General features: G+C 47.9%; 1 protein-coding gene and 1 long non-coding RNA gene across 6 annotated transcripts in view; one reads left to right on the top strand and one right to left on the bottom strand.

The window, feature by feature from the left end:
• The window catches only part of LOC113596292 (uncharacterized), a 100,113-nt gene extending 72,584 nt beyond the window's left edge, over positions 1-27,529 (top strand). The window contains exons 3-4 of one of the 3 annotated variants that reach the window (XR_008294224.1): positions 16,831-17,040; positions 26,798-27,529. This is a non-coding gene — a long non-coding RNA (uncharacterized LOC113596292). Of the gene's footprint in view, positions 1-16,830; positions 17,041-26,791 lie in introns of all 3 variants that reach the window. The other 2 variants (XR_008294223.1, XR_008294228.1) reach the window with 2 other exon arrangements.
• The window catches only part of LOC128313466 (uncharacterized), a 33,925-nt gene continuing 10,914 nt past the window's right edge, over positions 4,719-27,729 (bottom strand). The window contains exons 3-7 of one of the 3 annotated variants that reach the window (XR_008294222.1): positions 13,937-14,022; positions 13,528-13,616; positions 12,741-12,771; positions 8,211-8,535; positions 4,719-6,218 (exon numbers count right to left, since the gene is read on the bottom strand). Coding sequence is in view for 1 of the 3 variants with exons in the window: in XM_053212210.1 (XP_053068185.1) it covers positions 6,028-6,218; positions 12,741-12,771; positions 13,528-13,616; positions 13,937-14,022 (397 nt within the window). In the remaining 2 variants the exon portion in view is untranslated. Of the gene's footprint in view, positions 6,219-8,210; positions 8,536-9,874; positions 10,492-11,565; positions 11,694-12,740; positions 12,772-13,527; positions 13,617-13,936; positions 14,023-27,729 lie in introns of those variants that run through there. The other 2 variants (XR_008294221.1, XM_053212210.1) reach the window with 2 other exon arrangements.

The following is a 27,729-nucleotide window of genomic DNA, read 5'->3' as shown; positions in this document are numbered from 1 at the left end:
GTGGGAATGAGTCAACAGATTTTTAAAACATGAGACTACACATCCAAAGCAATTTCAGGATGACAAGAATACATTTTGTAATCATTAAGAACCTTTCGGGGCGCCTGGGTGGCTCAGTCGGTTAAGCGGCCGACTTGGGCTCAGGTCACGATCTCGCGGTCCGTGAGTTCGAGTCCCGCATCGGGCTCTGGGCTGATGGCTCAGAGCCTGGAGCCTGTTTCCGATTCTGTGTCTCCCTCTCTCTCTGCCCCTCCCCCGTTCATGCTCTGTCTCTCTCTGTCCCAAAAATAAATAAACGTTGAAAAAAAAAAATTAAAAAAAAAAAAAAAGAACCTTTCAAAACAAGAAGTTACATGAATTAAATGTTTATTCAGCAAACATCCTTGGAGACACAGGGTAACTGCTACCATTTATTGAGCTCCTACTGAGCACTGCACATACATTATGTGTATCCCTACAAAGTAGGTATTGCATTCTTTTTATGGATGAAGAATCTACAATTAAAAATAAAATAATTGGGGCACCTGGGTGGCTCAGTCGGTTAAGGGTCAGACTTCAGTTTAGGTCATGATTTCATGGTTGATGGGGTCAAGCCCTGCTTTGGGGTCTGTGCTGACAGCTCGGAGCCCGGAGCCTGCTTTGGATTCTGTCTGTCTGTCTGTCTGTCTCTCTCTCTGCCCCTCCCCGGCTTGTGCTTTGTCCCTCTCTCAAAAATAAGTATTAAAAATTTTTTTTAATTATTAAAAAATAAAATAAAATAATTAGTTAATTAAAGATGAAGAATCTGACCTTAGGTGAGATTTGACAACTTTCTCAAGGTCCCACAGTAAGTGTCAGAGCTGAGATTTAGATCCAGGCCTTCTTGGCTCTTAAAGCTGGCTACTGTCTCCTACACCACACAGCCCCTAACGTGTATAAGAATTGTGTGCTTTTATGCACTTAACAACTATGTATGAGAAACGACAACTCTGTATTGGTCACCAGGCCCAACCCCTGTTCCTGTGGAGCTTCCATTCTAGTGGTCAGCACTCACATTTATCACATAGTCTCTTACATGGATGCAAAATTGCCACAGGATTCACTGCTATGGAGGGAAAGTCTATGCTGGGATAGCACAATGGAGGAGGGAATCTGAGTTGGGGAGGGCAGTGGAGGACTGTGTAATTGTGGGGAGGATTAAATAGGATGAGGTAAAGACAGCCCAGATCTGCAGGGCCTTGCAGACCATACGTAAGGTGCTAGGTGTAGAAATGTGAACCCACCATCTCCAGGCAGGGATAGGCATTGCAAACAGAGGGAATGGCGTGTCCAAGAGCGTGGTGGAGGACATGGCAGGAGCACAAGTATGCACATATTTTGGCCCTGTTAGAGCCCTGTGTACATCTGTGTGCATCACATCTGGGAGAGTGATGGCAAAGGAGATAAGCAGGGACCTTAGATATTGTGCACCCAATCTGGACTCCTGCCGATGGAGATGCTCTGAAGTGTGGGGAAGGGAGACAGTCACGCTTAAGCTTTAGATAGTGCATTTGGGGAGCCCTGGGCAACATGACTTGGCTGAGTCAGGGATACCAGTTAGGAATAGATTGCAAAGTCCAGGCAAGAGATGGTGAGGGCATCATTTGGACCGAAGCGGTGTCGTTGGAGAGAAGTAAGGGAGGAGGCCCACCAAGGTTTCTGACCTAGATGCCCTGATGTCGTTAAGGAGGCTAGGAAATGCAGGGACCGGGTGGATAATGAGCACAGTCGAGCCAGTCCAAGCTGATGGTCCAAGGGAAGGTGTCCAGAACGCAGGTGGATATTCTAAGTCAGGGCCCAGGAGGGAGCTCTGGGCTAGGTTTAGATCTGGTGGCTGTGGCCTATGATTGTGGCTGTGAGAGTAGTTGAGATCACCTAGGGGAGGCAGATTGGATGGGAAGACCGACATTTCGGAGATGCCAACGTTGAGGACCATGGGCTGAGGAGGAGGGAGACTGAGAAGGAGTGGTGGGGCCAGAAGAGAGATTCCAGCCAACATGTGAATGTCACAGATTTGTTTCTTCTGAGCCTGAGAGCCTCAAGTCAGAATTTTTGTTTCCCTTGTTTCAGTTGTGACAATGAAATGAGGTAGAGCATGACACTAACTTGACCTGATGCTAGGCTACAAGCTTGAAAAATAATAGCGATTGTTCTTAATTCAACAAATTATTGAGCACCTACTGTATGTAAAGCAGCCGACGTCTGTAGAGACCTATGCTCCAGCTTCAGGAAACTTCGAGTCTAGGGGGCAACAGTCTGCCACCTGCTGCTGAGAGGGACTGCTGTTCAGCCCTGAGGAACATTCTGGTTGGTCTTGGGCTCCTCCTGTAGGCCGGGAGCCTAAGTGTCCCCAGTGCACAGTGCCAGTGCCACTTCTCCAAATCTTGAGGCACTGCTGTGCCTCAATCGTCTCTCCACCTACAAATCTGATATCTGGAATGATTGTTGAGTGCCCCCGCTGCAATGACACCGTGCACCCCGTTTCGCGGGATGGTCTGCTAGAGCAGAAATCTCAGCCTGATGGGAGAATAGAGCACGTAGCCAGTGGAAAGGCAAGAAACCTGGTCTGGGGCTCAGAATGTCTGGGCTGCAGCCCACATCTGCTGAGTGACCTTGGGTAGGTCACCTTTCCTTCCTTAGCTTCAGCTCCCTCATCTGTATAAAGGGATCATAAAAACATTTCTTGATTTTACCTTTGGGCCAGATATGGGGAGCTGTGGGAATAGTATGTTCGGATCATGGAAACTGCCCTCGCTCGAAAGGCTTGTGTGTTACAGATAAGTGAAAGACCGCCAGTTGGCAACATCCAACACACCGCAGGCCTGCTCAGAGCACAGGGATCTTCTCTCAGCTAAGGAAACCTTAGCTCATCGGCCCTGGTAAGGTTAGGCATCTTTTCCTTGTTTCCTCAATCCTGTTTAGGAGGGAAGGGCTGAGGAAGAGAACACAATTTTAGATACTTTGAATCCTCAACGGTTTTATTCTCTAAGCAAAAATACTCCCGATGGGGAAAACAGGTTTGAGCTATCAGAGTCTACTTGGCCACCCCTCCCCCAACCCACAAAGTATTTGTCTCTGCTGTGCAAGAATCTTCCTTTTCTTCCTTTCTCCCAGAGTCTGGCCACCAAGACCTGGAATCCACCTTCAGGTGAGACGCCAAATTTCCTCTTCCAGAACTTTGTTCTCCATTGAGCTCTCAGGGAACCAGCCCTTAGAAATGGGCCTCAGAAAAAATCAGGCCTAGGACTCCCAGAGCCCCCCATTCCCTGCCCACTTGGAGGTCCCCTTTTGGGGTACTTCACCCCACCCCCTGCCAATTTCCAAGGCTGCTCCAGGCTCTGGGGACAGAGGAGGAGGGCGACGTGGCAGAGTATAGCTGTTATGCCCTTTATCTCTCTAGCACCCTTCCCCAAGGTCTCTGGATGGCAAAATGGGCCATAAAGGATTAAACAGATATAACAGATGATCTATCAATTAAGGACTTTAATTCGCCCAGGCCTAGGCCAAGCAAGAGTAAGGTGCCGGCGGCTGCTCAGAGCAGACTGGGGAAAATGAAGCTGAAAAATCAGTGCTGAGTTTGGTTAGTGCGGTTCTTGGGGGAGACTCTGCCTTCTCGGTCCAGGAAATAAGTGTCTCTGGGAATGAATGAGTCAGATATTTTGTCTCCTGGAACCTTCTAGAACCTAATGCCAAAAGGAGAGGAATGGGAGTGCCTGCATCATAGACTTGTGGATGTGGAGGAGTCAGTCATCAGGGGTGATGGGGGTGGGGGATGCTCATGTGGGGAAGGATGACCAAGATAGGTTTGCTTCCCAGGTGGGGTTTCCTCTTGTTCCCATAGGGCACACGTTTCTGTTACTGGCTACACCCCATCTCCTAACTTCCTCTATCTTTTCCCTCTCATTCTTCCTTTCTTTTCACTCTCCCTTGCCCCCTTCACTTCTCCCAGAATTTCTCTCATTTTCCTCCAGGCTGGGCCACCTCACCCCCTCCCCCTTCTCTTTCCTGTAACTTAAGCTGTAGTTGGGAGTTGGAGGAGCTGGGCTGGTTTGAAAGGAGGCCCCACTGCTTTTCAGGGAGGAATTGAAACCGTGGAGCTGGGGGTGAGGGGGTGAGGGGAGGCAGAGGGGGAGGGGGCGGCTTGAGAAATCAAAGCGGCTGCAGCTCCATCTGGGAAACCAACTTTGATTTACTAGCAAGGACCTGGCTCTCTAACACCCCCCCCCCCCTTTCCCTGGACTTTGCTTTGTGGTGATAACTGGGGGCTGGGAAGTCTGACTCCCTCCCCCAGCCTGAAAGCCTGTGCTTCTCCTGGGAGAACCAGCCCAAGGAGGAAGGCCCAGGGGACCCTGGCTAAATAGGGCTGCTGAAGCTTCTAAAGGGGGCCCTGTGTGTCAGGAGCTGGGTGTGGAAGGGTGCCCCCGGGGAGGAAGGAGGAAATGTCCTCAGTGCAGGCTGTGAGCCCCACAGACTTGGCCCCGCTCTGGCTCGAAGTGACACTCTCCCCAGAGATGGGGCGCTGGGCTGGGGGCGCTGCCAGGAGAAGGCCAGGTCTTCTTCATGTCTGTGGCCTTGCCCTCTGAACTGGCTGGGGGTGGGGGTGGGGGAGGGGCTGGGGCCTGGGAGTGGCGAGTAAGAACCAGGAAAAGAAAATGAGAAAGAAAGGGAAAATCTATTTTAATAGATTGTTTTGTGTTGAAATTCAGTGTGGGTTATGGACAACACTGGCTTCGAGTGGGGACTCCAGGCCACTCTGGATGGCAGGGCCAGCCAGCTCTCTCCTCCCTCTCCTGTCCCCTGTTTCTGTTTCAGCTTGCTCCTTTTCTGTCAAATCCTTGAACCCCCCAGGGTTTAAGGCACTGTCTGACCTCTGCTATCAAAATAGGGTCCCAAAGGTCCTGAACACCAGTGCCGGGGGCTGCAGGGAGAACCCAGTGAGCCACAGCTCCAAGAGATGCTTGTGCTTGTCACTGACTGACCACCTAGTTCTTCCTGGGTGGTTTTTTTCGGGGGTGGGGGATGCGTTAAATCCCTAGACTCCTGGGTTCCAGCAGAGCCCCCTGCCCCTGCACTCCCACTATCACTGGTACTTTTCAGGGTTCAAGCATCCGGTCTTTAGAACTAGCTCTCAGGAAGGAGAAGAAGGCGCTAACTGGGCTAACTGTGCCCCAGACAAATGGAACCTTTTCAGAGCTCACTGTACTATGTGGAATTGCCCATCAGAGCTCCTGTCCCAGGACAATGTTCCTAAAAGCCTAGGGTCCACATGCATCAGAATCACAGAAGAAGGGGCACTGGGGCAGGATTTTCCTATTAGAAATACAGATTCCCGGGTCCCGCCGCTGATCAGAATTGATAATCCCCAAGTGATTCTTATGCACACGCCAGAGCTTCCTGCTTTCCAGAGCCCTCAATTAGCTTTCAGAGCCTTGCTTCATCTTGGCAGCTGCCCAGTCTTGCCCCGTCCCCCACTCCAAACTCATTCAACAAGCTTTCAAACTCTAACCCCAACGTAGCTTTCCAGCATTAACTTCTACCCCCACTGCCCCAGTGTGTGGACAAGATGGACCGGCCCCCAGCATCCATTCCCACCTCCTTCTAGTACCTTCCAGCACTTGCAGAGGTTGGAAAGCCAAGAAACTCATCTCTTAGCTTTCCTCGCAGCTAAAGGTCTGGATGCAAAGTGCATTGTTCGGGACTTGAAAGTTGGGAGGGTGATGAGACCGCGTTCTTGTTGCTCTGCTATTTCTGCTGGCAGGCCAGCCCCTGGAGATGGGGTCTTCCTGCGGCAGCATCCACAGTGTTCAGTGTCTGGGACGGTGGTGGAAGCCTGGCACCGATTCCTGTGGAGCTTTGGGGCTGCATCCATGATATTAGTTCCAGCCGTAGCCTCTTCATTCTCCCTCCCCCCCGACTGCGGCAGAGGTAGGGGCTCCTACTGGACCATCGTTTCTGGGGCTTCATTATAAAGTCCTGCTTTTCCAGTCCATCTAACAATTTGGTAGGCACCTATTTCCCCGTGGTCTTCGTCTGCTTGGACGCCAAAACCAAATGCCATAGACCAAATGGCTTAAACAACAGAAATTTATTGTCTTTGTTCTGAAGGTCCCAGATCAGGTTGCCACATGGTTGCGTTCTAATGAGGTCTCTCCTCTGGCTTGCAGGTGGCTGTTTTCTCCCTGTGTTCACAAGGCCTTTCTCTGTCAAGAGAGAAAATTTAAACTTAATTACCTCCTGAAAGCTCTGTCTCTAAATATATTCACACTGAGGGTTAGGGCATCAACATACGAATGAGGGGACACAGGTCGGTTCATAGCACCTTCTACATAAAGCACCTAGGGGCGCCAGGGTTGCTCAGTAGGTTGAGCATCTTTTCTTTTTAATTTTTTTTAATGTTTATTTACTTTTGACAGAGAGAGAGAGAGACAAGAGCATGAGCAGGGGAGGGGCAGAGAGAGAGGGAGACACAGAATCCAAAGCAGGCTCCAGGCTCTGAGCTGTCAGCACAGAGCCCGACGCGGGGCTCGAACTCACAGATCTCGAGATCATGACCTGAACCGAAGTCGGATGTTCAACCGACTGAGCCACCCAGGCGCCCCTAGGTTGAGCATCTTGATGAGGTTTTGGGGTGATGACGGGGGGGCGTCCGGAGCCGAAGGCCAAGAAACAATTCTTGAAGACGTCTTTGGTGCAAAAAGGTGATTTTATTAAAGCTCGGGGACAGGACCCATGGGCAGAAAGAGCCGTGCTGGTGTTGTGAGGGGTGACTTGTTGTATACCCTCAGGTTGTTAGGCTGGGTCCCTCAAGGTTAGAGACACCGTAAGTCTCTAAGGAATTTTGGAAGCAAGGTTTCTAGGACCTTGAGGGTCTAGCTGTTGTAAGGAAGATGCCATTTATTACCGTTCAGTAAAACCTCAGTCATGAGACCCTTCAGACGTATATCAGGGCGCCATAAGCTTGGAGTATGATTGCCAGCATATATCTTGGGGGAGTTGAGATAAAGGAAGTTTCCAGAGGAATTTTTATATGTTGATGTAGACCTACAGGATCCTGGGGGAGGGGGTTCAGGATAATGTTAAGCCAAAATTCCCTTTTGCCCTTGCCCGTAGCGAAGTGTCATCATTGAGGCAGCTGAACTCCTAGAGGGAGGTCTCTCTGCCTGTTTCAAGGACTCGTCAGGGGCTGTAGGCAGTAAGGGAATTTAATTTTTCCATTACCTTTGTTTCCCACATCACCATGGCAAGCACTCCAACCCCCTTCCATCTTGATGAGGGTGATATTGGGGCTCTAGAAAACAGAGTCTATAGGTTTCTGGAGATTAGGCTATGGATAAGGTTGCCTTTTTCTTACTGTTTACTAAATGATCTGTAAACTGAAGGAGACTCCTGTCCTGCACGACCGTGATCTCTATCAGTCAACCATTTGCTATCTTTCCTTGCTCCTGTTCTTGGGCAGCCAGGGGTGTCCCACATATGACACACATCCCACGGGGCAGGGGTGGGGGTGGAGGTGCTGTTAGACTGTGCTTTGCCCTCAGCTTGCTCCAGGCTCCCTCATCAGTCTGACTCTTGATTTCGCTCAGGTCATGGTCTCATGGTTCATGAGTTCCACCCCACCTTGGGCTTTGCACTGACTGGGCAGAGCCTGCTTCGGATTCTCGGTCCCTCTCTTTCCCTGCCCTTCCCCCACTCATTCTCCCTCTCCCTCTCTCTCAAAAATAAATAAACATTAAAAAAAAAAAACCCTCCTAAAATGGTCTTTGTTTCTTGCACCAAATCCTGCCTTCACCTATGAACTAGACAGAACAGCTGGAACTTTCATACTCTAAGTACTTGCTCCACTGGTTCCACCCTTGTAAATCCTTTAAGATCCCTTCCTGTAGCACTTCTCTGGGTGACTGTTTATCTTGTGGCATTTAGCACTTGGTATGTCTGACTACCCCCAACTCACAATAAGACAGTCTCTTGAGGGCAGAGACTGTATCTTAGTTTTTGTGCATACCCTAGTGCTTATAAGAGGTGGCATATAATAGGTGTTCAGTAAACATCTGTTAAGTGAATCGATGCCCTCTATAAATAGGACAGGGACTGAAGAACTCCCTAAGGTGGGCAGTTGAGAGATCCAAGCATCCTGCCTGGACACCAGTCCAATGCCCATAACCCTGACTGCTTTGCCCATCTCTGGAACCCACATTTAGGGAGGCAAGAAGCTAAGCTCTGAGGAGAAGTAAGCAAGCCAGGTTTCTAGGTCCAGGTTTCCATCCTCCAGTTTTGGCAAGATTATCCAATTTCTTGAAGCCATACTGAATTGTAAATATGTTCCCCGATCTGAGAAGTGAAGGTAAAAAACAAATTTGATATAATGGTGGGAACCCATGAAGCGGCCCCGGGGAGACCAAAGTGCTCAGGTCCTGGCCTTGGTACTTACTACCTCTCTGGCCTTCAGTGAATCATTTTGCTTCTCTGAGTGTCAGTTTCTCTATCTGCAGAACGGGTACAATAAATCTGCATTGTTCCCTTGAGGCGAGGATTGAACAAGAAAATGGATCTGTATTGACAGCTGCTTTGGGAAAGGAAGTTTAGGGTGGTACATGCTATTTTGTAACCTGGAAGCAAATGTCAAACATAGATCACCCAGAGAGGCCTGAACACAAGCACATGAGACAGACTTACTCATGGGGCAGCATGCTTGGGGCCGAGCACTGGACTCCACAGGCGGAGAGAGGAGGTTTGAATCTCAGCTCTCTACTTCATTACTACCTTCCCTGGACAGGCCACTTGAGCTTTCTGGAGCTCAGACTCTTCATCGGAAAGAGAGGGGTGTGAATCTGCTCTCTCAAAGGGTTGGGAGGACCAGTCATAAGTGAGCAGTACCTTCACCCAATGGACACTCAATACAAGTCTTTAGTATTTGTTTTCCTCCTCTCCCTAGATGAGGTAGAGGTGGCCAGGAGGAGAAAAATTGGGGCAGGTGTCAGACTCCTAAGACCTCAGGGGTTTGGGAGGCTTCCTCCATGGCTGGGTCACCTCTGAGTAACCCGTGAGGAATTCTGTGGCCTAAGATCTGGCAGTAGGGACACATACTGGAGGGACACATACACTAATGCTGGATTCGGCAAAAAACCTACAGCAGATTTCAGTTTGGGGGACAAAGTAACAAGTCTTCTTTGAGGCTGGTTCTGACTCAGTCACTCTCCAGGCATCCCTCTTTTGATACTCTCCCCAGCTCTTCCGGAGGGTGAGCACCCCAAAAGGCAAGAAACTCATTAGGAAGCAAAGAAAGAGATCAGACCTCAGCTGAACTCTCCTCTGAATGTCTCCTTTTGTTGGGAGGGGCACTAATGTGGAGGCAGCTTGAGGGAGGGGGGACCCCAAGGATGGAATTGGGAGGGGCAGGTCCTACCTTGTGGATGGGGGTCATTGGGAGGAGAAACAAACACTTCCCTCCTCTCTCCAGGAAGCTTCCCTTCCCCGCAGCTGGTGCCCCAAGGATTCCCCCCGCTCCACCCCAGGCCCTTCCCTTAGAGAGAGCCTGCTGAGCCTGGAATGAGAAGAATCTGAACTACAAACAGACCTCCCAGAGGCACCCCCAACTCTCCCCTAACCACTTCAAGCCAGCGAAAGCCTGGCTTCCTTGAGTGGGAGGCTGACTGAGAAGCAGGGCTGGGGTTTGGGCTACAGGGAGGGGCTGAGGTGGTGGTGGTGGGGGGGGCAGGGGGACTCTTTCTGGAGAGGGAGAGGAGGGAAGGGTTGAGGGCAGGGGAGGGACTAGGCTATATAAGGACTATATTTTCCAAACCAAAAATCAGAATTGGTAAGAGTATACTTGCAAGGGCCATGGGATTGCGGGGGGGGGGGGGGGGGGGTAGGGATTGAAGTCAAGCCTGTCCCAGAATAATGCAAATTCTGAGGCCCCCACTCCAGTCATCCAAATATAACGCTGGAGGAGAGAAAAAAAAAACCCCAGTCTGTCCCCTCCCCCCAAAGCTCTTCCCCTCGCTTGGCCTGTGTCTCTGCTTATCTGATACAGCAGGTTATGGTGAGCCAGGGAGGGTCTTTAGGCTCTCCAGGGACGAGGTTCTCTCAATCCTTAGTCTGGGCTGCAAACTGAGTCCGCGGAGGCTGTAAATGAACTTGGAGAAGTGGAGGGCAGAGGCTAGAATCAGAGGAAAGATGGAGGGACCAGCCAAAAGGACCAAAGGCAGAGGGGCCTCTCCTGTCTGCCACACTTCCCCAGACCCTGGCCTCCTGCCCGCTGTCCCCCTAGCATTCCTACCCTCACCTGGACCCAGCCTGGGGCTTTGACGTGAGTTAGCAGGGGCTGTCCGTGTCCATGGATGCCCAGACAGTGCATCAGATGGGGCGAACCCCCTAGGAGGTGACCAGGGAGGAGAGGCTGCTGGAGCTGGAAGCTGCCTTAGGCACGATGACCTCTTTGCAGGGGCGCTCTCTCCAGCTTGTATAACACAGCTCCTGCCAAGGTTGGTATAGAAAGGCACAGAGCCCACAGCGGGCTGGGGAAGGCCGCTGAAAAGGCAGCTTAAGGGCTTCCTGCTGGGTGAGAGGGATTAGGGGCCTGTGGGGAGGGAGCCAGGCAGCAAGAAAGGCACTGGCCCAAAGCCAGAGCCCCTTGGCTGGAGGCCCTCTGGGATGAGGATCCCCAGGGTGTCTAGCGGGCTGGGGTCAGCGCTCTCCACCTGGATGAGGTGCTGGGAGAATAGGGATTCAGCCAGGGCAACATACTGGGATGAGGAGGTTCCACGGAGCCCCCAAAAGGAAGGGAGGAAGGAAGGTTAGCCAACACTCCTGGATGAACTAGCACACTTTTAGTCAGAAGGGGGAAGGAGGGACCGAATGGACTACCCAGCTATTTTGTCCCTTGTCCCCTCCTGGGCTGCCTCCCACATGCAAGGTTTCATCTCAGAGGCTCCCAAGCTAGGAGGGGACAGCTCTCTGCTTCTCAGGACCTCCAATGTGGAAGAGAATGAAGGGGCCCCACATGGTCCGAAGTTCCCACAGGAGCATGGATTTAGGGGAAGAGCCCAGGAGGGGCTCTTGTCACCTAGAGACCCTGGGCAGAGGCCTGGATGGGGACAGCTAGGGCTGGTCTCACCCTGGCCCTGGGCTCCACTGTCTAATGTGTGAGTTGGGATCTTGGAGGCCACACTGTGTGGGGGAAAAGACCTGTTCCACTTGTGCTTCTTGTCCGAGAGCTGACACATGCATTCTGGAAACTGTAAAGTGCTATATAAATGTGAAGTACCCAGACCCCATCACCCCTGGAGTGTGTGTGTGTGTGTGTAAAAGGATGGATGTTCCCAGGAAGGGGTGGGAACACATCGAGAACTGGGGACTGCCAAGCCAGGTGCTTTGCATGTCTATAACCTCAAAAGAACTTTAAGAACATTGTATTATTGTTGCCCCCATTTTATAGATGAGAATACTGAGGCTTATAAGGTAATGCAATTTCACATCCTAGTTTATAGAAGTTTATAAAATGGTGCATCCAAATTAGAAGGCAAGATTCTCTGGTCTTTAAAAGGTTACCTGGCCCCAGGGTTCCTACGTTTAGAGGATTTCTTCAGAGGTTTGGATCCTTCTCCTCCCTGGTTGGGCTCAGGCTTAGATCCCCAAGACCTTTCCCACTCCCACTCCAGAACAAGACCTTGAGAAGGCTGGAAAAGGGGATGAAGTCTGAAACAGGGCCCAGCTGACCAGATAAGGTACACGTGGCTACCAGGGCTATTTTCTGGGAAGGGGCTCCCGCAATGGGTACTTCAAGCTCAGGGCATCCCTGGATCAGAGCTGCCCTGTCTCCCAACTCAGCTGGGCCAGCCCCCTTCTTTGTGCTCGGTTTTTTCCCACAGCCCCGCAAGGGGGGTGCTGGGATCCCAGGCCCACCCCCTCCTGCTGGGCAGCACCCCATCAAGCCCCACCATAAAAAGCTCGGCCGTGGAGGAGGAGGGGGTGTCCTTACTCAGAGAAGCCATCGGTGCCCTTCTCCCTTTCTGGGGAACAAGAAGCTTGCTAATGGCTTGGGCCCCTTCCCCAGCCCCTGGCCCCAGCCCTGGCTCCCCCAGACAAAAAGCTGCTTTACATGAGAAGAGCAGGCTGGCCTGGCCTTCCCCGGGCACTCAAAGAGGCGGTAGCCCCTGACAGCCGAGAGACTGCCCCTTCCCCCACTCCGAGGCCTCGTTTAGTTGCAATTAGCAATTCTTTGCAACCCACGGGGCTGAGGGGGGACGAGCCCCTCACCTCCCAAACCCGGCCTCCACGCCTGGGCTCCCTTCCCCTCCTCCCTCCCCACCAGTCTCCTCCTCACTGCCCCACCCCCAGCTCACGGCTAGTCTGTGGGCTTCCTTAGAGTTCCAAGGAACCCAGCAACCAGAGGGGCGCCTCGGGGCGGGACAGGGTTTGCGAGGGCTGGAGGACCCCTTCCTCAACCCACACGGCCCCTTGCCTCCTCTCTTCCCACTTGCCACCCCTCTCCGAGTCAGGCTTAACTCTTGGATCAGTACGAGGGGTGAGAGATGGAAGGAAGAGATTTTAGGACCGGGAGAGTGTGAGCTGGTGGCGTAGGGCACAGGGTGCTGAGGGAGGGGAGGAGGCCCTGGCTCCAGGAAAGTCTTCCTTGGTTGACCTGACCCTTGACACTGCAGTGGGCTCCCCCTTTCACTCAGGGCACCGCCGTGTAGGGCTGGGAGCCCAGAGCCTGGACTCACTTCCAGCCAGGCAGTGGGAAGATGGTGCCATCTGGAAAATGAAAGGGGAGAAAAAGAATTTCAGGGCCCTTTTCTAGGCTCACACAAATCCACTGCTTGGTGTCCGGTCCTGTGAAGGGTGGGGTTGGGGTACGAGTGAGGGAATGGGGGGAGAGAGATCTCCAAGCCTTTTAGCCCCATTAGTAGTTTCTTCCAGGGTAACTACTTCCTGCCCAAGTCTCTGGTAGTCTCTTCCTGACGCCACCAGGGGGAGCCCTAGGCACAGTGGGCGCTCCAGACTGGGGAGAGGTGGTGATGTTGTCCTGCTGGGTCTGCACTAGAAGGCCTGTCCTTCCCTGAATCTACAGGACCTTTCCTCCTCCTTGGATGGAGAGTGAGAATCCCTGGAAGAGAAGACTGATCCTCTACGGGAATTCTGCTTCCGGCTTTAAAGAGTATGTGGAGGGTGGGACAAGATACCAATATTGTGGTTCAGATGGTGATCAAGGGACAAGGCCAGGTAAAGGGACTGAGGCTCCCCTGGGGTTCTCAGCTCTCAGTGCAGCTGCTTTGGAGGAGTCCAGGATTTCTGGCTGGTGTGGTCTTTTAGAGGTCTCCAGGATTTAAGAAAGCAATAGGACAGGGGTGACTTAGACGCAGAGCCCAAGGTTTGCAGCAGAGATGAGCTGGGTTGTTTTGGGGCTCCTCCATTTTAAGTACTGATATTACACCACCCACACAAATGTGTGGGGAGGGCATGGTTTAGGCTTGGGAAATAAGAAAGAAAAATCTGGCCCCTTTTACCAACCTTCAGTGGACTCTCAAAACTCCTATCCTTGGAGCCTGGTCTCGCATCACAACCAGGGAGGAGACTGTAGACAGAGGCGCCAGGTGGTTCTAGGGAAGGAATCACTTAGGATTATTTCCTGTGGAATTTGCACGTAGGCCCCTTTCCCATTCGAATCCCCCAACTTCTGTTTGCGGCAGGGGGTGGGGGGGTGGGGGAGAGTGCCCCATAAATGAAGAAGAGATGTGAGTTCCCGCTCAGAGCTGAAGGGCCCAAAGGAGTAAACAGACCAAAAGATAGGAAAGCTGGGTCCTTGCCCCCAGGGGAGGAAGGCAGGGTCAGCCCCTCCAGAATCTGTCCAGGAGATTCACTGGGAGGCCTGAAATCCAGATTCCTCAGAAGGGCTGGGGGAGGTGAAACGTCGGGACACCTGGGATCTTGCCTCTTCTTGCTGCTGAGGTGCTTGGGTCTCTGGACCTGAGAAGCCTGTGAGGTCCTCCTGGCCACCCACTGCCCCTGGGAGGAGGAAAACATTTAAGGGAGGTCAAGTGTTGGGATCTCTGGGCAGGAAGCCTTTGCGAGCCAAGCCGGAGGCAGGAAATGCTCCCCAAGAGTTATCCTCCCACAGCGACCTCCTCTGAGGAGTCGGGTCACTGCACTCCCCTGGGGGAGCAGCAAGGCGGAGGGTGGCAGACCTGCCATTCGCTGCCCCGCCCCCTTCCTCCCCCCACCCTGCCAGAGCCTCCCTGCTGGCCATTTCCCCAGTCCCCACAGGCCCTCCTCAGCTTTCAGTTTTTGGAGCTCCATGCTGCCAAGAATCTTGGCCCCACAAAGCCCCTCCCCACCCCCACCCCCAAGTCGGAGGTCCACTGGCCTTGGCTCCCCCAGGAGCACTAGATGTCCCAGCCTCCCTGGTGGACTTGGGGTTCCCTCTGCTTTGCTGCTTTGGCACTTGCTGTCCCCACTGCTTCTCTCTGCGAGGTGGAATCCTGCACACCTCTGGAATTGTCACTCTGTGCTGGAAGCCTCCCTGGGTTCCTATACCACCTTAATCTCCCTTCTCAGAACACACACCGCGTTTTCGCTTGGTTTTGAATTATTTGAGATCTTGTCTGTCTTTCCACTGGGCTGAGAGATCTTATAACTCTGCCCTACAGAAACAGAAAGTGAGCTGGCTATACCATTTGAAGTGTTCTTGTAACTGTGTTAAAAAGTAAAAGAAGGACGCCTGGGTGGCTCAGTCAGTTAAGTCTCCGACTGACCCAGGTTATGATCTCACAGTTCGTGGGTTCGAGCCCCAAGTTGGGCTCTGTGTGGACAGCTCAGAGCCTGGAGCCTGCTTCAGATTCTGTGTCTCCTGTTCTCTCAGTCCCTCCCTGGCTCTTGCTCTCTCTTTCTCTCTCAAAAATCAATAAACATTAAAAAAAAAAAAAGTAGAAACAGGTGATGTTAATTTTGATATATTTTATTTAGCTCAATATATAAAAAAATCACTTCTATATGTAATCCATATAATAATTTTTGTAAAATATTTATTTATTTATTTAGAGACAGAGACAGAGACAGGGAGCACATGAGCAGGGAAAGCACAGAGAGAGAGAGGGAGAGAGAGAATCCCAAGCAGGCTTCATACTGTCAGCTCAGAGCCCAACACGGGACTCAAACTCATGAACCGTGAGATCATGATCTGAGCCCAAATCAAGAGTCGGATGCTTAACTGACCGAGCCACCCAAGCACCCCTCGATATAATTATTAATCCTATATTGTATATATGTATTTTTTTTTCAAAGTAAGTCTTTGGAATTCAGTGTGTATTTTACACTTATAGCACATCTCAATTTAGATGAGTCGTGTGCTCAGTAGTCATGCGGTTAGTGTTACCATATTGGACAGTGAAGCTCTAATCAGAGATGGAACCCCATGTCTGTACTAAAAGTAGAGATAGCATGTTGTTTAAGAAGCCCAGTTGTTTGAACCAGACTTCTTGGTTGAATATTGGCTCAGCCACTAGCTGTGTGACCTTAGACCAGTCCCTTAACCATTCTGTGCCTTAATTGTCTCATCTGTAAAATGGGCCTAACAAGCCTTATAGGTTATTGTGAAGAGTATGTAAGTGCTTAGGACAACATGTGGCACATAGTAGTATTTGCTCAATCAAGGCTGGCTGTCTGGATCTCTGCATGATGAGAACCTTGGCCCCAAACAATTGTTAGCTGAGAGACTGAATGAAAGAAATAGTCCTTTGCCCTGCAGCAGAATGAAGCAGAAGAAGCTGGTTGGGGTGAGTGAGTTTTGTTTGGAGAAATTGGAACAGGACTGGAGAAGAGAAGGCTGTGGGTGGCTGGCAGAAGGCCCTTCAGAGGGCCAGACGGAGGTTTATAACTGTGCTGCCATGGAATTTGGAAACAGTAACAGAGCAGCATAAGGCCGATATGATTCATTGCTGAAATGAAGCTTCTGGGGTTCTAAGAAGGGAGGTCTAGAGCTCTGAAGCCTTCAAAGAGCAGGGTGAGCTTTAGAAAACCAGCCAGCAATGGGTGATGGGGAGTTTGCTGAGTACTTGGAGAAAGGGACTAGTTAGGGCAACTAGTCAGGCCCACCCCTCCTGCAGGTACCCTCCCTCCCTGGCGTCTGGCCTCTAGAAGGCAGCAGTTAACGGCTGCGGGCTGCATTTTGAGGCCACAGCGCCCTCTGCTGGATTTGGGGGACCTGGGGCAGCAGCAAGAGTAAATGGTACTGGAATTTAGGGGAAGGGGTGACAAAACGCTGTGCGCGCCAAGTTCTGTACCAGATAGAGTCCTTCCTGATCCCCAGATACCCCCCAGGAGATCACACAATCGGAATCCCTTGACGAGGACGGAGGAAGTTTATGGAAAATGATCAACTTCTGGGACACCTGAGGGGGCTCAGTCGGTTGAGCGTCCCACTTTGGCTCAGGTCATAATCTCGAGGTTTGTGAGTTCAAGCCCCACATCCGGCTGCTGTCAGCCTGTAGCCCGGACCCCGCTTCCCATCCTCTGTCCCCCTCTCTCTTCCCCTCCCCGCTTGCGCTCTTTAAAAAATAAATAAACATTAAAAAAGAGAGAGAGAGAGAGAGAGAGAGAGAGCAACTTCTGAACCTCTGAATTGTAAGTGTCCGTCCTTTATTTGCTCAGTTGGTATAAATGTATACTATATTAATTTCTAGGTCTGGGAGTTAGAGGCAAGTAATAGTAATAGTAATAATAGTATAATAATAATAATAATAACAATAATAATAATAATAGAGGCAAATAATAGTAATCATCACAATAAAATTAATAATAATAATATTGCTTTTGCAGCTAATGCTTATATAGCCCTACTATGTGCCAGGTGCTATTCTTTGACACAGCTGACAGACAGCGGAGCCAGACGGAACTGAGCAGCATAAGGCTCACCATAAGTCTGACACCAGTGTGTTTACTGAAACTCCATGAGATCTACTGCTTCTCAGAAATAATCAAGACTAGTTTTCTCCTTTATGTGAGATATAGTGAGGCCAAGCGCTTCAGGTACCTGGACGTTTCTCTTTTGGTTTCTGATTCTTTGACGACTGCTAAATAATTTTGGAGAAATTTGAGTTAACATTTATTGATTTGTTGTGCACTAAATGTATGCCAACCACTGTGCTAAGCCCACTGTTGGATTATCTCACTGAAGCCCCACAATAGCCCTATGAGGTGACTACTGTTATTTCCCCCCTTTTACAGATGGGGAAGTGTATTAGTTTTCTATTGCTATAAAACAAATCGCGTCAGGGGTGCCTGGCTGGCTTAGTCAGTAGAGCATCTGACTCTTGATCTCGGGGTTGTGAGTTCAAGCCCCACATTGGGTGTGGAGATTTCTTAAAAACAAAATCTTACCATTTTAACAACAACAACAAAAAAACCCCTGCAAACCTCATGGCTTAAAACAACACACATTTAGGGGCGCCTGTGTGGCTCAGTTGGTTGAGCATCTGACTTCGGCTCAAGTCATGATCTCGCAGTTGACGAGTTTGAGCCCCGCACCAGGCTCTGTGCTGACAGCTCAGAGCCTGGAGCCTGCTTCAGATTCTGTGTCTCTCCGTGCCTCTCTCTCTGCCCCTTCCCCGCTCATGCTCTGTCTCTCGCTGTCTCAAAAATAAACACTAAACAACAACAACACACACTTATTATCTTATAGTTCCTATGGGTTAGAAGTCCAGACATGGTTTATTGGGCCAAGGTCTCACAAGACAGCAGTCAAGATGTCTGCTGAATTGTTTTCTCATCTGGAAGTTTCACTGGAGAAGAGCCTGTTTCCAAATTCGATCAGATTGTTGGCAAAATTCATTTCCTCCAGGGTACAGTATCGAGGGGCCCGCTTCTTGCTGGCTGCTGGCTGCAAGCCACATGGGCTTTCCCAATGTATCAGTCAGTGTCTTCCAGAGAAATAGCACCAGTAGGATGTGTGTGTGTATGTATGTGCGTGTGTGTGTATAAAGGCATTTATTCCAAGAAATTGGCTTACATAATTGTGGGGGCTGGCAAGTCTGAAATCCATAGGACAGACTGGCAAACTAGAAACTCTCAGACGGGAGCTGATGCTGTAGTCTTGATGCAGAATTTCTTCTTTATTCCTCAGGAAAACTGGTTTCATTTTTAAGGATTTTCAACTGATTGGATGAAGCCCACCCAAATTACCGAGGTTAATCTTTACTTAAAGTCAACTGCTTGTTGGTATTAACCGCACCTACAATTTACCTCCATAGCAACACCTAGATATGCATGTGATTGAGTAACTGGGGACTATGGAGCCTAACCAAGCTGACACATAACACTCACCATCACACCTAACGTGACTGCTTGCTTCACCAAGCCAGCAAAGAGCGTGGGTTGGCTAACAAGAAGTCATTTTGTATGATGTAATCAACCACGGGAGTGACATCTCATCCCCTTTGCCATATTCTATAAAGTAAGAAGCAAGTCTTGGGTTCTGTCCACGATTAAGGGAAGAGGATCACACAAGGGTGTGAACACGAGGAGGTGATCTTAGAATCTGTCCACCATGGAAGCTAAGTCTCACCGAGGTTAGGGGAAAGGCCCAGCATAAGGCAGTGGTAAAGCTGGTGGCCTGTAAACCAGAAGCTACCCTGCTCTGCTCTTTGCTGGTTCCGTTTCCATGTGCTAGCCCAGACGTTGTGCCCGGGTTCCTAGCTTTGCCACATACTCTTTCCACAAAGAACTTGGCCTCTCGTATGTTTAACCATCACATACAGGCTGAGGATGCCAAATCTGGGCCTCCCGGCTCCAGACTGTCTGATTCTCATCTGCCTGTATTTCCACTTGGGTGTCGGCATGTCTCAAACAGTGTGGTGGAAAGACCCTGGTCTGGTCTCAGCCTTGGCTCAGCCGCCAGCTCTTTGAGGACGCTGGCAAATCCCTGGACCTCTGCCTCTCAGTTTCCTGGACTCCTCCCTTCTCACACCCCCAATTACTCTCTCTCCATTTACTGTCTCTCTCACATCTGGCCACCATGCTCCAGCCTCACTGCCTTTCAGTGAAAACCCTGGAGAGGCTCTCTGCTTCCACCATCTCCTTCCAATCCATTATGCTCAGCAGCTGGCATGATCACGTCCTGTCCTGAAAACTTTTCAATGACTTTCCCCCGCTCTTGGCATCAACAGTGAGCTCCTCAGTCTGACCTACCAGTCCCTGGGTGGTAGGCTCTGGTTCGTATCTCCACCCCCTTTCCTGGCCACACAGTTCCACGAAAGCAGAGACTATGCAGCCCTGTGGCCCCAGCACCTAGCTAATCACAGCTAGGTGATAAATTACAGAAATTATGTATCAAAGAGTAGGGTGAATCAGGCAACCCTTAAGGTTCTGTTTGTGATTCTTTTCTTCTTCTTCTTCTTCTTTTTTAAGTTTATTTATTTTGAGAGAGACAGAGAATGAGAGAGAGAGAGAGAGAGAGAGAAAGCTAGGGAGGAGCAGAGAAAGAGGGGGACAGAGGATTCAAAGCGGGCTCTGTGCTTACAGTAGAGAGGCTGATGCGGGGCTCGAACTCATGAATCGAACCATAAGATCATGACCTGAGCTGAAACCAAGAGTCGGACACTTAACTGACTGAGCCACCCAAGGGCCCCTGTTTGTGATTCTTCTAATCTGTCTGCTTTGTCGAATAACACTAATCTCAAGTAGCCAGGTGTTACTGTAAATAGATTTTACTGGATCCCCAAAGGGGCCACACTAGGCCTTATTGCCATTTCTGTGACTTTGTTTCTATTCTTTTAGTGATGACGCTACAAATTACATCTTATATTTACATATAGGGCATGTTGTTTGGGCCCGTCTCCTGAAAGTTTCAGTGTGCATCAAAGTCTGAAGTTAATCAATACCTTTAAAAAAATTTTTTTTTTAATGTTTATTCATTTTTGAGGGACAGAGACAGAGCATGAGCGGGGAAGGGGCAGAGAGAGGGAGACACAGAATCCGAAGCAGGCTCCAGGCTCCGAGCTGTCAGCACAGAGCTCGATGCGGGGCTCGAACTCATGAACTGTGAGATCATGACCTGAGCTGAAGTCGGATGCTCAACAGACTGAGCCACCCAGGCATCCCTAATCAATACCGTTACTTACCTTTCTCCTGGACCGTGGAATACTTTAATTTCATTTATCATTTATGTTGCACATATATATATTTTTAAATTTACATCCAAGTTAGTTAGCATACAGTGCAACAACGATTTCAGGAGTAGATTCCTTAAGCTCCTTACCCATTTAGCCCATCCCCCCTCCCACAACCTCTCCAGTAACCCTCTGTTTGTTCTCTATATTTCAGAGTCTCTTCTGTTTTGTCCCCCTCCCTGTTTTTATACTATTTTTGCTTCCCTTCCCTTATGTTCATCTGTTTTGTATCTTAAATTCCTCATAGGAGTGAAGTCATATGATATTTGTCTTTCTCTGACTAATTTCACTTAGCATGACACCCTCTAGTTCCATCTATGTAGCTGCAAAGTGCAAGATTTCATTCTTTTTGGTTGCCGAGTAATACTCCCTTGTATATATATACCACATCTTCTTTATCCATTCACCCGTCGATGGACATTTGGGCTCTTTCCATACTTTGGCTATTGTCGACAGTGCTGCTATAAACATTGGGGTGCATGTGCCCCTTTGAAACAGCACACCTGTGTCCCTGGGGTAAATACCTAGTAGTGCAACGGATGGGTCGTAGGATAGTTCTATTTTTAATTTTTTGAGGACCCTCCATACTCTTTTTTCCAGAGTGGCTGCACCAGTTTGCATTCCCACCAGCAGCACAAAAGGGATCCTCTTTCTCCACATCCTTGCCAACATCTGTTGTTGCCTGAGTTGTTAATTTTAGCCATTCTGACTGGTGGAAGGTGGTATCTCATTTGTACTTCCCTGTATTTAATTTGTATTTCCCTGATGATTTATTTTTTTATTTTTTAAAAGATTTTATTTTTAAGTAATCTCTACACCCAACGTGGCGCTCAAACTTATAACCCCAAGATCAAGAGTGGCATGCTCTACCGACTGAGCCAGCCAGGCCCCCTATGTTGTACATTTTAAATTCTCCTTTTTAACCTCACTGGGCATTAGTATTATTGTTTACCCCGTCAATGCTTTTTTCGATTATGTACATATCTTTTCACTTTTTTAAGATTTTTATTTTTTTATTGAGATATCATTCACCCCTTAATTAATTAATTAATTAATTTTTTGAGAGACTGCACACAAGTGGGGGAGGGGCAGAGAGAGGGGGAGACACAGAATCCGAAGCAGGCTCCAGGTTGCAAGCTGTCAGCACAGAGCCCAACGTGGGGCTTGGACCCAAGAACCTTGATATCATGACCTGAGCTGAAGTCAGACACTTAACCGACTGACACACTGAGAAGCCCCTCATTCACCATTTTAAATGTGCAACTCAGTGGTTTTTAGCATATTCACACAATTGTACAACCGTCACTGCTATCTAGTTCCATAATATTTTTGTCTCCCCAAAATGAAATCCTGTACTCCTTAGCAGTCATTCCCCACTCTTTTCTTCTTGTAGACCCTGGCAACCACTAACCTACCTTCTGTCTGTCTCTGTGGATTTGCCGGAATCACATAATATGTGGCCTTTTGTGTTTGGCTTCTTTCATTGAATATAATGTTGTTAAGATTCATCCACGTCACAACATGTATCAATACTTAATTCTTTTTGTAACCGATTCCATTGTATGGACAGACCACTATTTGGTTACGAATTCATCAGCTTATGGACATTTGGGTTTTCACTTTTTGGTTATTATGAAAAATGCCGCGATGAACGTTCATGTGCAAGTCTTCACTCCTTGCATCTCGGACCTTCCATGTTTGATCACTTCTGTCTGAATTGCATCCTTTAGAATTTCCTTCTGTGAAGCTCTGCTAATGGCAAATTTTCTTAGTTTTTGCTTGTTTGAAAATTTACTCTTGATCTCTCGGTCAGAAGTTACTTATTTTTTTTTTTTTAAGTAATCTCTATGCCCAATGTGGGGCTCGAACTCAGGACCCCAAGATCAAAAGTCGTGTGCTCCAACTGAGCCGGCCAGGTGCCCTAGAAATTATTTTCTTTCAGCATGTTCAAGGTATCATTCCACTGTCTTTTAGTTTCCATTACTGCTGGTGAGAAGGCTGCTCTTAAGATTTTCTTTCTTTCTTTGTCATTCTAAAGTTTCACTGTGATATATCTACATGTGCATTCTATTTTATTTGCTCTGCTTGGGATTCTCTGGGCTTTCAGGACTTGTGGATTGATGCCTCATCAGTATTGGAAAATTCTTTGGCATTATCTTTCAAATCTCGCCCTTGCCACATTCTCTTGTCATTTCCTTCTAGAACTCAGATCAAGTTTTGTTAAACATTTTCAATGTATCCTCCAAGTCTCTCAACATCTTTTCTCATTTCGCCCCTCTTTTCTGCATTCTGGGTCACTTCTGCTCCATATTCTAATGCCTTTCTGGGATCCCACTCTCTCTTAGGCTTTGCCATGGAAATTTATAACTCTCTTGTCATATATTTGTGCTATTGTTAAGGAGATTTAAAAAATATTTTATAAAGCATTTGCAGTTGCTTTCAGTGGGAAGGTTGGTCTGAATAACTTAGCCCATCATTACTAGAAATGGAAGTCCCACTGGCCTCTTTATTCCCTCCACTTGGTATACGTTCTCCCTTCCCTGCTGACTCAAACTGGAGCCATTCCCCAAAGACGGCCTCCAGTTCCATGTCTTCCAGCAGCCCCGTTCTTTCCTGTCCCCTTAGAGCCTTCTTACCCCACAGCCAGAAGTGATTGTCTCCCATTCAGTGGCAGCACCTTGGGGCTTCTCCTGAATTGTTTACTTATCAGATAAATTTATGGATTGATTTATGTCTCCTACACTAGATGACTGGCTCAGGAAATGCAGGAATTGCCCCACCACAGGCTCCAGATCCTGGCAAATCAGGGTGTGTAGTGGGGATGGGAGAAATTCAGGTTCAGAAGGTTTGAGGTAGTTTCTGATTCTGACCAGGCATCTGGGGGTGCATTCTAAGACTCCTCCTTCCATGGAGCACGTGGGTGGCTCACTTGGTTAAGCCTCCAACTCTTGGTTTCAGATCAAGTCACCATCTCACAGTTCCTGAGTTCGAGCCGCTTGCTTCGGGCTCCGCGCTGCCTGTGGAGAGTCTGCTTGGGTCTCTCTCTCTCTCCCTCTCTCTCTCTCTCTCCAAATAAATAAATAAACTTAAAAAAAAAAGGACTCCTCCTACTAACTGCTTCATTAAACCCCTGTTGGCCCTTACACATCTCCTCCTCAGAGTTGGAGATTGATTGGAGAGGGAGCCTGGGGTCTGGAAACCAGGATCTGAGATCAACTTGGGGGGGGCCAGGAAACTCGAAGGTGACTGCATTCTCTCAGCATGTCAGTAGGTGGCAGCACACACATACTCATTTGCAGCCCTAGTAGCTGCTTGCACACTTCCGGGCCCACCGGGACCTAACTGGGCACTAGGAGTGTGACTGCCCTAAGTTGGACATAACTTAAGTGCCAAAACAGGATACGGTAAAGAACGTCCCCTCCAAACCTCTCCCTGTTCCCTCTCCCCTTGGGTCCCCAGCTACAGCGATACCCACCACACTCCAGTCCAGTGTTTCCTGCCTGCTTAGTCTTTGCCCTTGCTGTACCTTCTGAAAGGCTCTCCCTTTCAATCAGCTCTTCTAACCATTCCCAGCTCAAAAAAAGTTTTCTGAATTGGTTACAATTATCTTAAACTTTATATATGACAACGAGAGCCAAGGAATGTATGAGAAAGAACAGAGTGAGGAAGGACTTGTGTGTGACTACCACAGTAGTGGTAGTCTTGGTAGGAAGGACTACCAAGTGTGAGAAGAGACCAGGAAGGCTCTGTAATTAAATCGATACTGCATTGATATGGGAGTAGACAAATCGATCAGAAGATCAGAACGGAATAAGGAATCCAAAAATAAGTCCCACAATATATGAAATTCTAATATATAACATAGGGGGTGGTTTAGTTGATTGGGAAAAATATAAAAATGATTTCCCAATAGCATGCTTTCCAAATGGAAGAAAATAAAATAAGAGTTTCATCCTATATACAACAATGAGGCTTAGGTGGATTAAAATTTTAAATGTAAACAATAAATTCATCTCACAGCTAGTAGATAAGTTCTGGAGATCTAATGCACAATATAGTTATTATAGTAAGTGGTACTGTATTATAAACTTCAAAGTTGCTAAAAGAATAAATCTTAACTGTTCTCAACTCAAAGAAATGATAAGTATGTGATACGATAAGGTGTTAGCTAACATTGCTGTAGTAATCATATTGCATACATAAATGTATCAAAGCAACACATTGAATGCCTTAAATGGCATGTCTGTTATATCTCAGAAACATCATAAAATCTTGTATGAAAATCTAGGAGTCTGCATGCATGATGTAGAGTGAGAAAATATTGGGGCCCCTGGGTGGCTCAGTCAGTTAAGCATCTGACTTCATCTCAGGTCACAATCTCACAGTTCATGGGTTCGAGCTTCACATCAAGCTCTGTGCTGACAGCTCAGAGCCTGGAGCCTGCTTCAGATTCTGTCTCCCTCTCTCTCTGCCCCTCCCCAGCCCACTTGCACTCTCTCTCTCTAAAATAAATAAACATTTAAAAAATTTTTTTAAAAAGAGTGAGAAAATATTAACCAAGATTGAAAAACCTGGAAGCTGTAATAGAAAAAAACAAATGGGGTGCCTGGGTGGCTGTCTGTTAAGCGCCAACTCTTGATATCAGCTCAGGTCATGATCTCACAGTCTGTGGGTTCGAGTCCCACATCATTGGGCTCTGCGCTGATGGCACAGAGCCTGCTTGGGATTCTGTCTCTTCTCTCTGCTCCTATCCCACTTGTGCACATGTGTGCATGCTCTCTCTCTCTCTCAAAATAAATAAATAAACTTAACAAAGAAAAAAGAAAAAAAATAAATTGACTATGTAAAAGTTAAAAAGGAATCGTTTTGCAATTATATGTATAGCAAATCACCATGTCATATACCTTAAAATTATACAGTGTTATGTGTCAATGATATCTCAATAAAGCTGGAAAAAAGTTAAAATGGTTTGGGGATGGGAAAATAGAACATAAGCACAGTTGTTAGGTAAACGGTAGATTTACTTATTTTTTTCTTTTTTAATAAATATTTTTATTTGTCATTACTTTTGAGAGAGAGAGAGCGCGCGTGCAAGTGGGGGAGGAGCAGAGAGAGAGACACACAGGATCCGAAGCAGGCTCTAGGCTCTGAGCTGTCAGCACAGAGCCTGATGCAGGACTTGAACTCGATAACTATGAGATCATGACCTGAGCCGAAGTCGGATGCTTAACCAACTGAGCCACCCAGGCGCCCTGGTAAATGGTAGATTTAGAAAAAAAATTGTAACACAAATGGCAAATCATGGGTTAATAGTTCCACTATGCAAAAAGATTTTACAAATTGACAAGAAAAAGACAAACAACCCCATAGAAAAGTGGCAAGGCCAAGAATAGGTAATTCATGGAAAAACAGTAATTTTTAAAAGACTCAGATTCACAAGTACACAGGGAAATGAAACATTAAGTAACAATAAGTTGTCACTTTGTACCCACCACACTGACCAAAATTAAAGGGAGCAAAGACACTTCCTGGCAGGAATATGCAGAAAGGTGCACTCTTGGGTATTATTGGACACTATTGAATGAAGGAGGTGGTGCAGCTTCCCTGGAAAATAACCCAGCAACATTTATTAAAATAAAAAAAAAAAAACAACCCTCCTTTAACTGAGCAATCCCAGCCTTGGGAATTTGCCCCATGGAAACAGGACCACCCATACATAGGAAGGAGAATACAAAGATGATCAATGTAGCATTAGTTGCAAAGACAGTGGTAACAATGAATGCCCATCAGTGAATGGTTGAATAAATGTCCATCAGCAAATGGTTGAGCAAATGGTGACATGGCCATACAATGGCATATTATGCAGTCTTTAAAACAAAAAAAATGAGAGCCGTTTCAATAGTCTTGGAGAACTTTTCACAAGGTATTATTGAGTAAGATAAGCAAGGTGCAGGTGTGAATAATAAGATACTGTTTCTTTAAAACTAACAACAACAAGGGGTGCCTGGGTGGCTGAATCAGGGTTGAGCATCTGACTCTTGATTTCAGCTCAGGTCATGATCCCAAGGTTGTGAGACTGACCCTCATGTCGAGCCCCATATCGGCCCCACTTCCGGCTCCATGCTTAGCATGGAGCCTGCTTACGATTCTCTTTCCCAGTTCCTGAGTGGCTCAGTCGGTTAAGTGTTCGACTTCAGCTCATGTCAGGATCTCACATTTCCTGAGTTTCAGCCCCGAATTGGGCTCTCTGCTGTTAGTGTGGAGCACACTTCAGATCTTCTGTCCCCCTCTCTCCCTGCCCCTCCCCTCCACTCTCTCTCTCTCTCAAAACTAAATAAATATTTTAAAAAATGATTCTTCTCCCTCTCCCCCACTTGTGCACGTGCTTTCACTCTAAAATACAATTTTTAAATTTTGGAGACTGTGGGGGTGTTATCGCCATGTTCCTGTCTGTGGTCACCTAATCTTAGCGGATCCCTACAAGTAGTTACTTGAGTGACAACCCATGGCATACTTCATGACTTACGTATTTATTACAGAGATTTATATGAACTTTGCATAAGAAAGATAATAAATTGATACTTTCTTTTCTCTTTCAACCTTTCCTCTCCGAGAAAAAGTTGCCAAGAGCAAGTCACAAACCATTCTGGTAGAAATGCTGAGCCAAGCTGGGACGGGTTACTTCCTCAACATTAAGAGAAGCCGACTCTGGGAGAAACTGACTCTCCTACGTTATGATCTGATTGTGAAAACAAAAGTCCTCTTTGTGGAACAGAAAAACATACACTCCCTCTAAACAATGGATTGAAAATGAATTTGATTTATAAATGAGAAGACTGAGGGCGGGATACTGATTCAGAAATTCTGCAGCGTGTAATAGAAGAAATGGCAGGGAACCACTGCCTCCTGTGATTTGAAGGCCACTGTGAAGGAAAACAATGTACTGAAAGTTTTTCATATTAGGACATAGATCATTGCATGACATTCATTTATCTTTCTGGATATTTTCATAGCCCTTAATAAAAAATATTAAAATAAAAAAAGGAAATAAAACACAATTTTTAAAAATTGCTTTAAGGGACCCCGGGTGGCTCAGTCGGTTAAGCCTCCGACTCTTGGTTTCGCTCGAGTCATGATCTCGTGGTATTGTGCGTTCGAGGCCTGCATGGGGCTCTGTGCTGACAGCTCAGAGCCTGCTTGGGATTCTTTTTCCCTCTCTGCCTCTTTCCTGCTCCGGGGCATGCAGGCTCCCTCTGTGTCTATCTCTCAAAATAAATAAGTAAACTTAAAAAAATAAAACCACACCAAACTTGTGTGCATTAAAAAATTTTTATGCTGATATGTGGAAAAAATAAGCAAAAATAAAGAGAAAAAAGAGGAAAAAATCTAGTTCAGATCTTCCATGTTCTTTCACATCATCCCCTGTAAAGGAGAGTTGGCCTCTTCAGAGTTGCACCCTGAACCCACACTGTGCCCCTTACAGGCTCCTTCCTATCCCTATACCTGACTGGTGGACATTGACAATTACATCTACTATCTGTCTCCTTCAATG

The sequence above is a fragment of the Acinonyx jubatus genome, chromosome E1, assembly GCF_027475565.1.
Source record: "Acinonyx jubatus isolate Ajub_Pintada_27869175 chromosome E1, VMU_Ajub_asm_v1.0, whole genome shotgun sequence".
Taxonomy (NCBI): domain Eukaryota; kingdom Metazoa; phylum Chordata; class Mammalia; order Carnivora; family Felidae; genus Acinonyx; species Acinonyx jubatus.
Note: the sequence above shows the minus strand (reverse complement) of the source record. Positions and strands in the feature narration are given on the sequence as shown.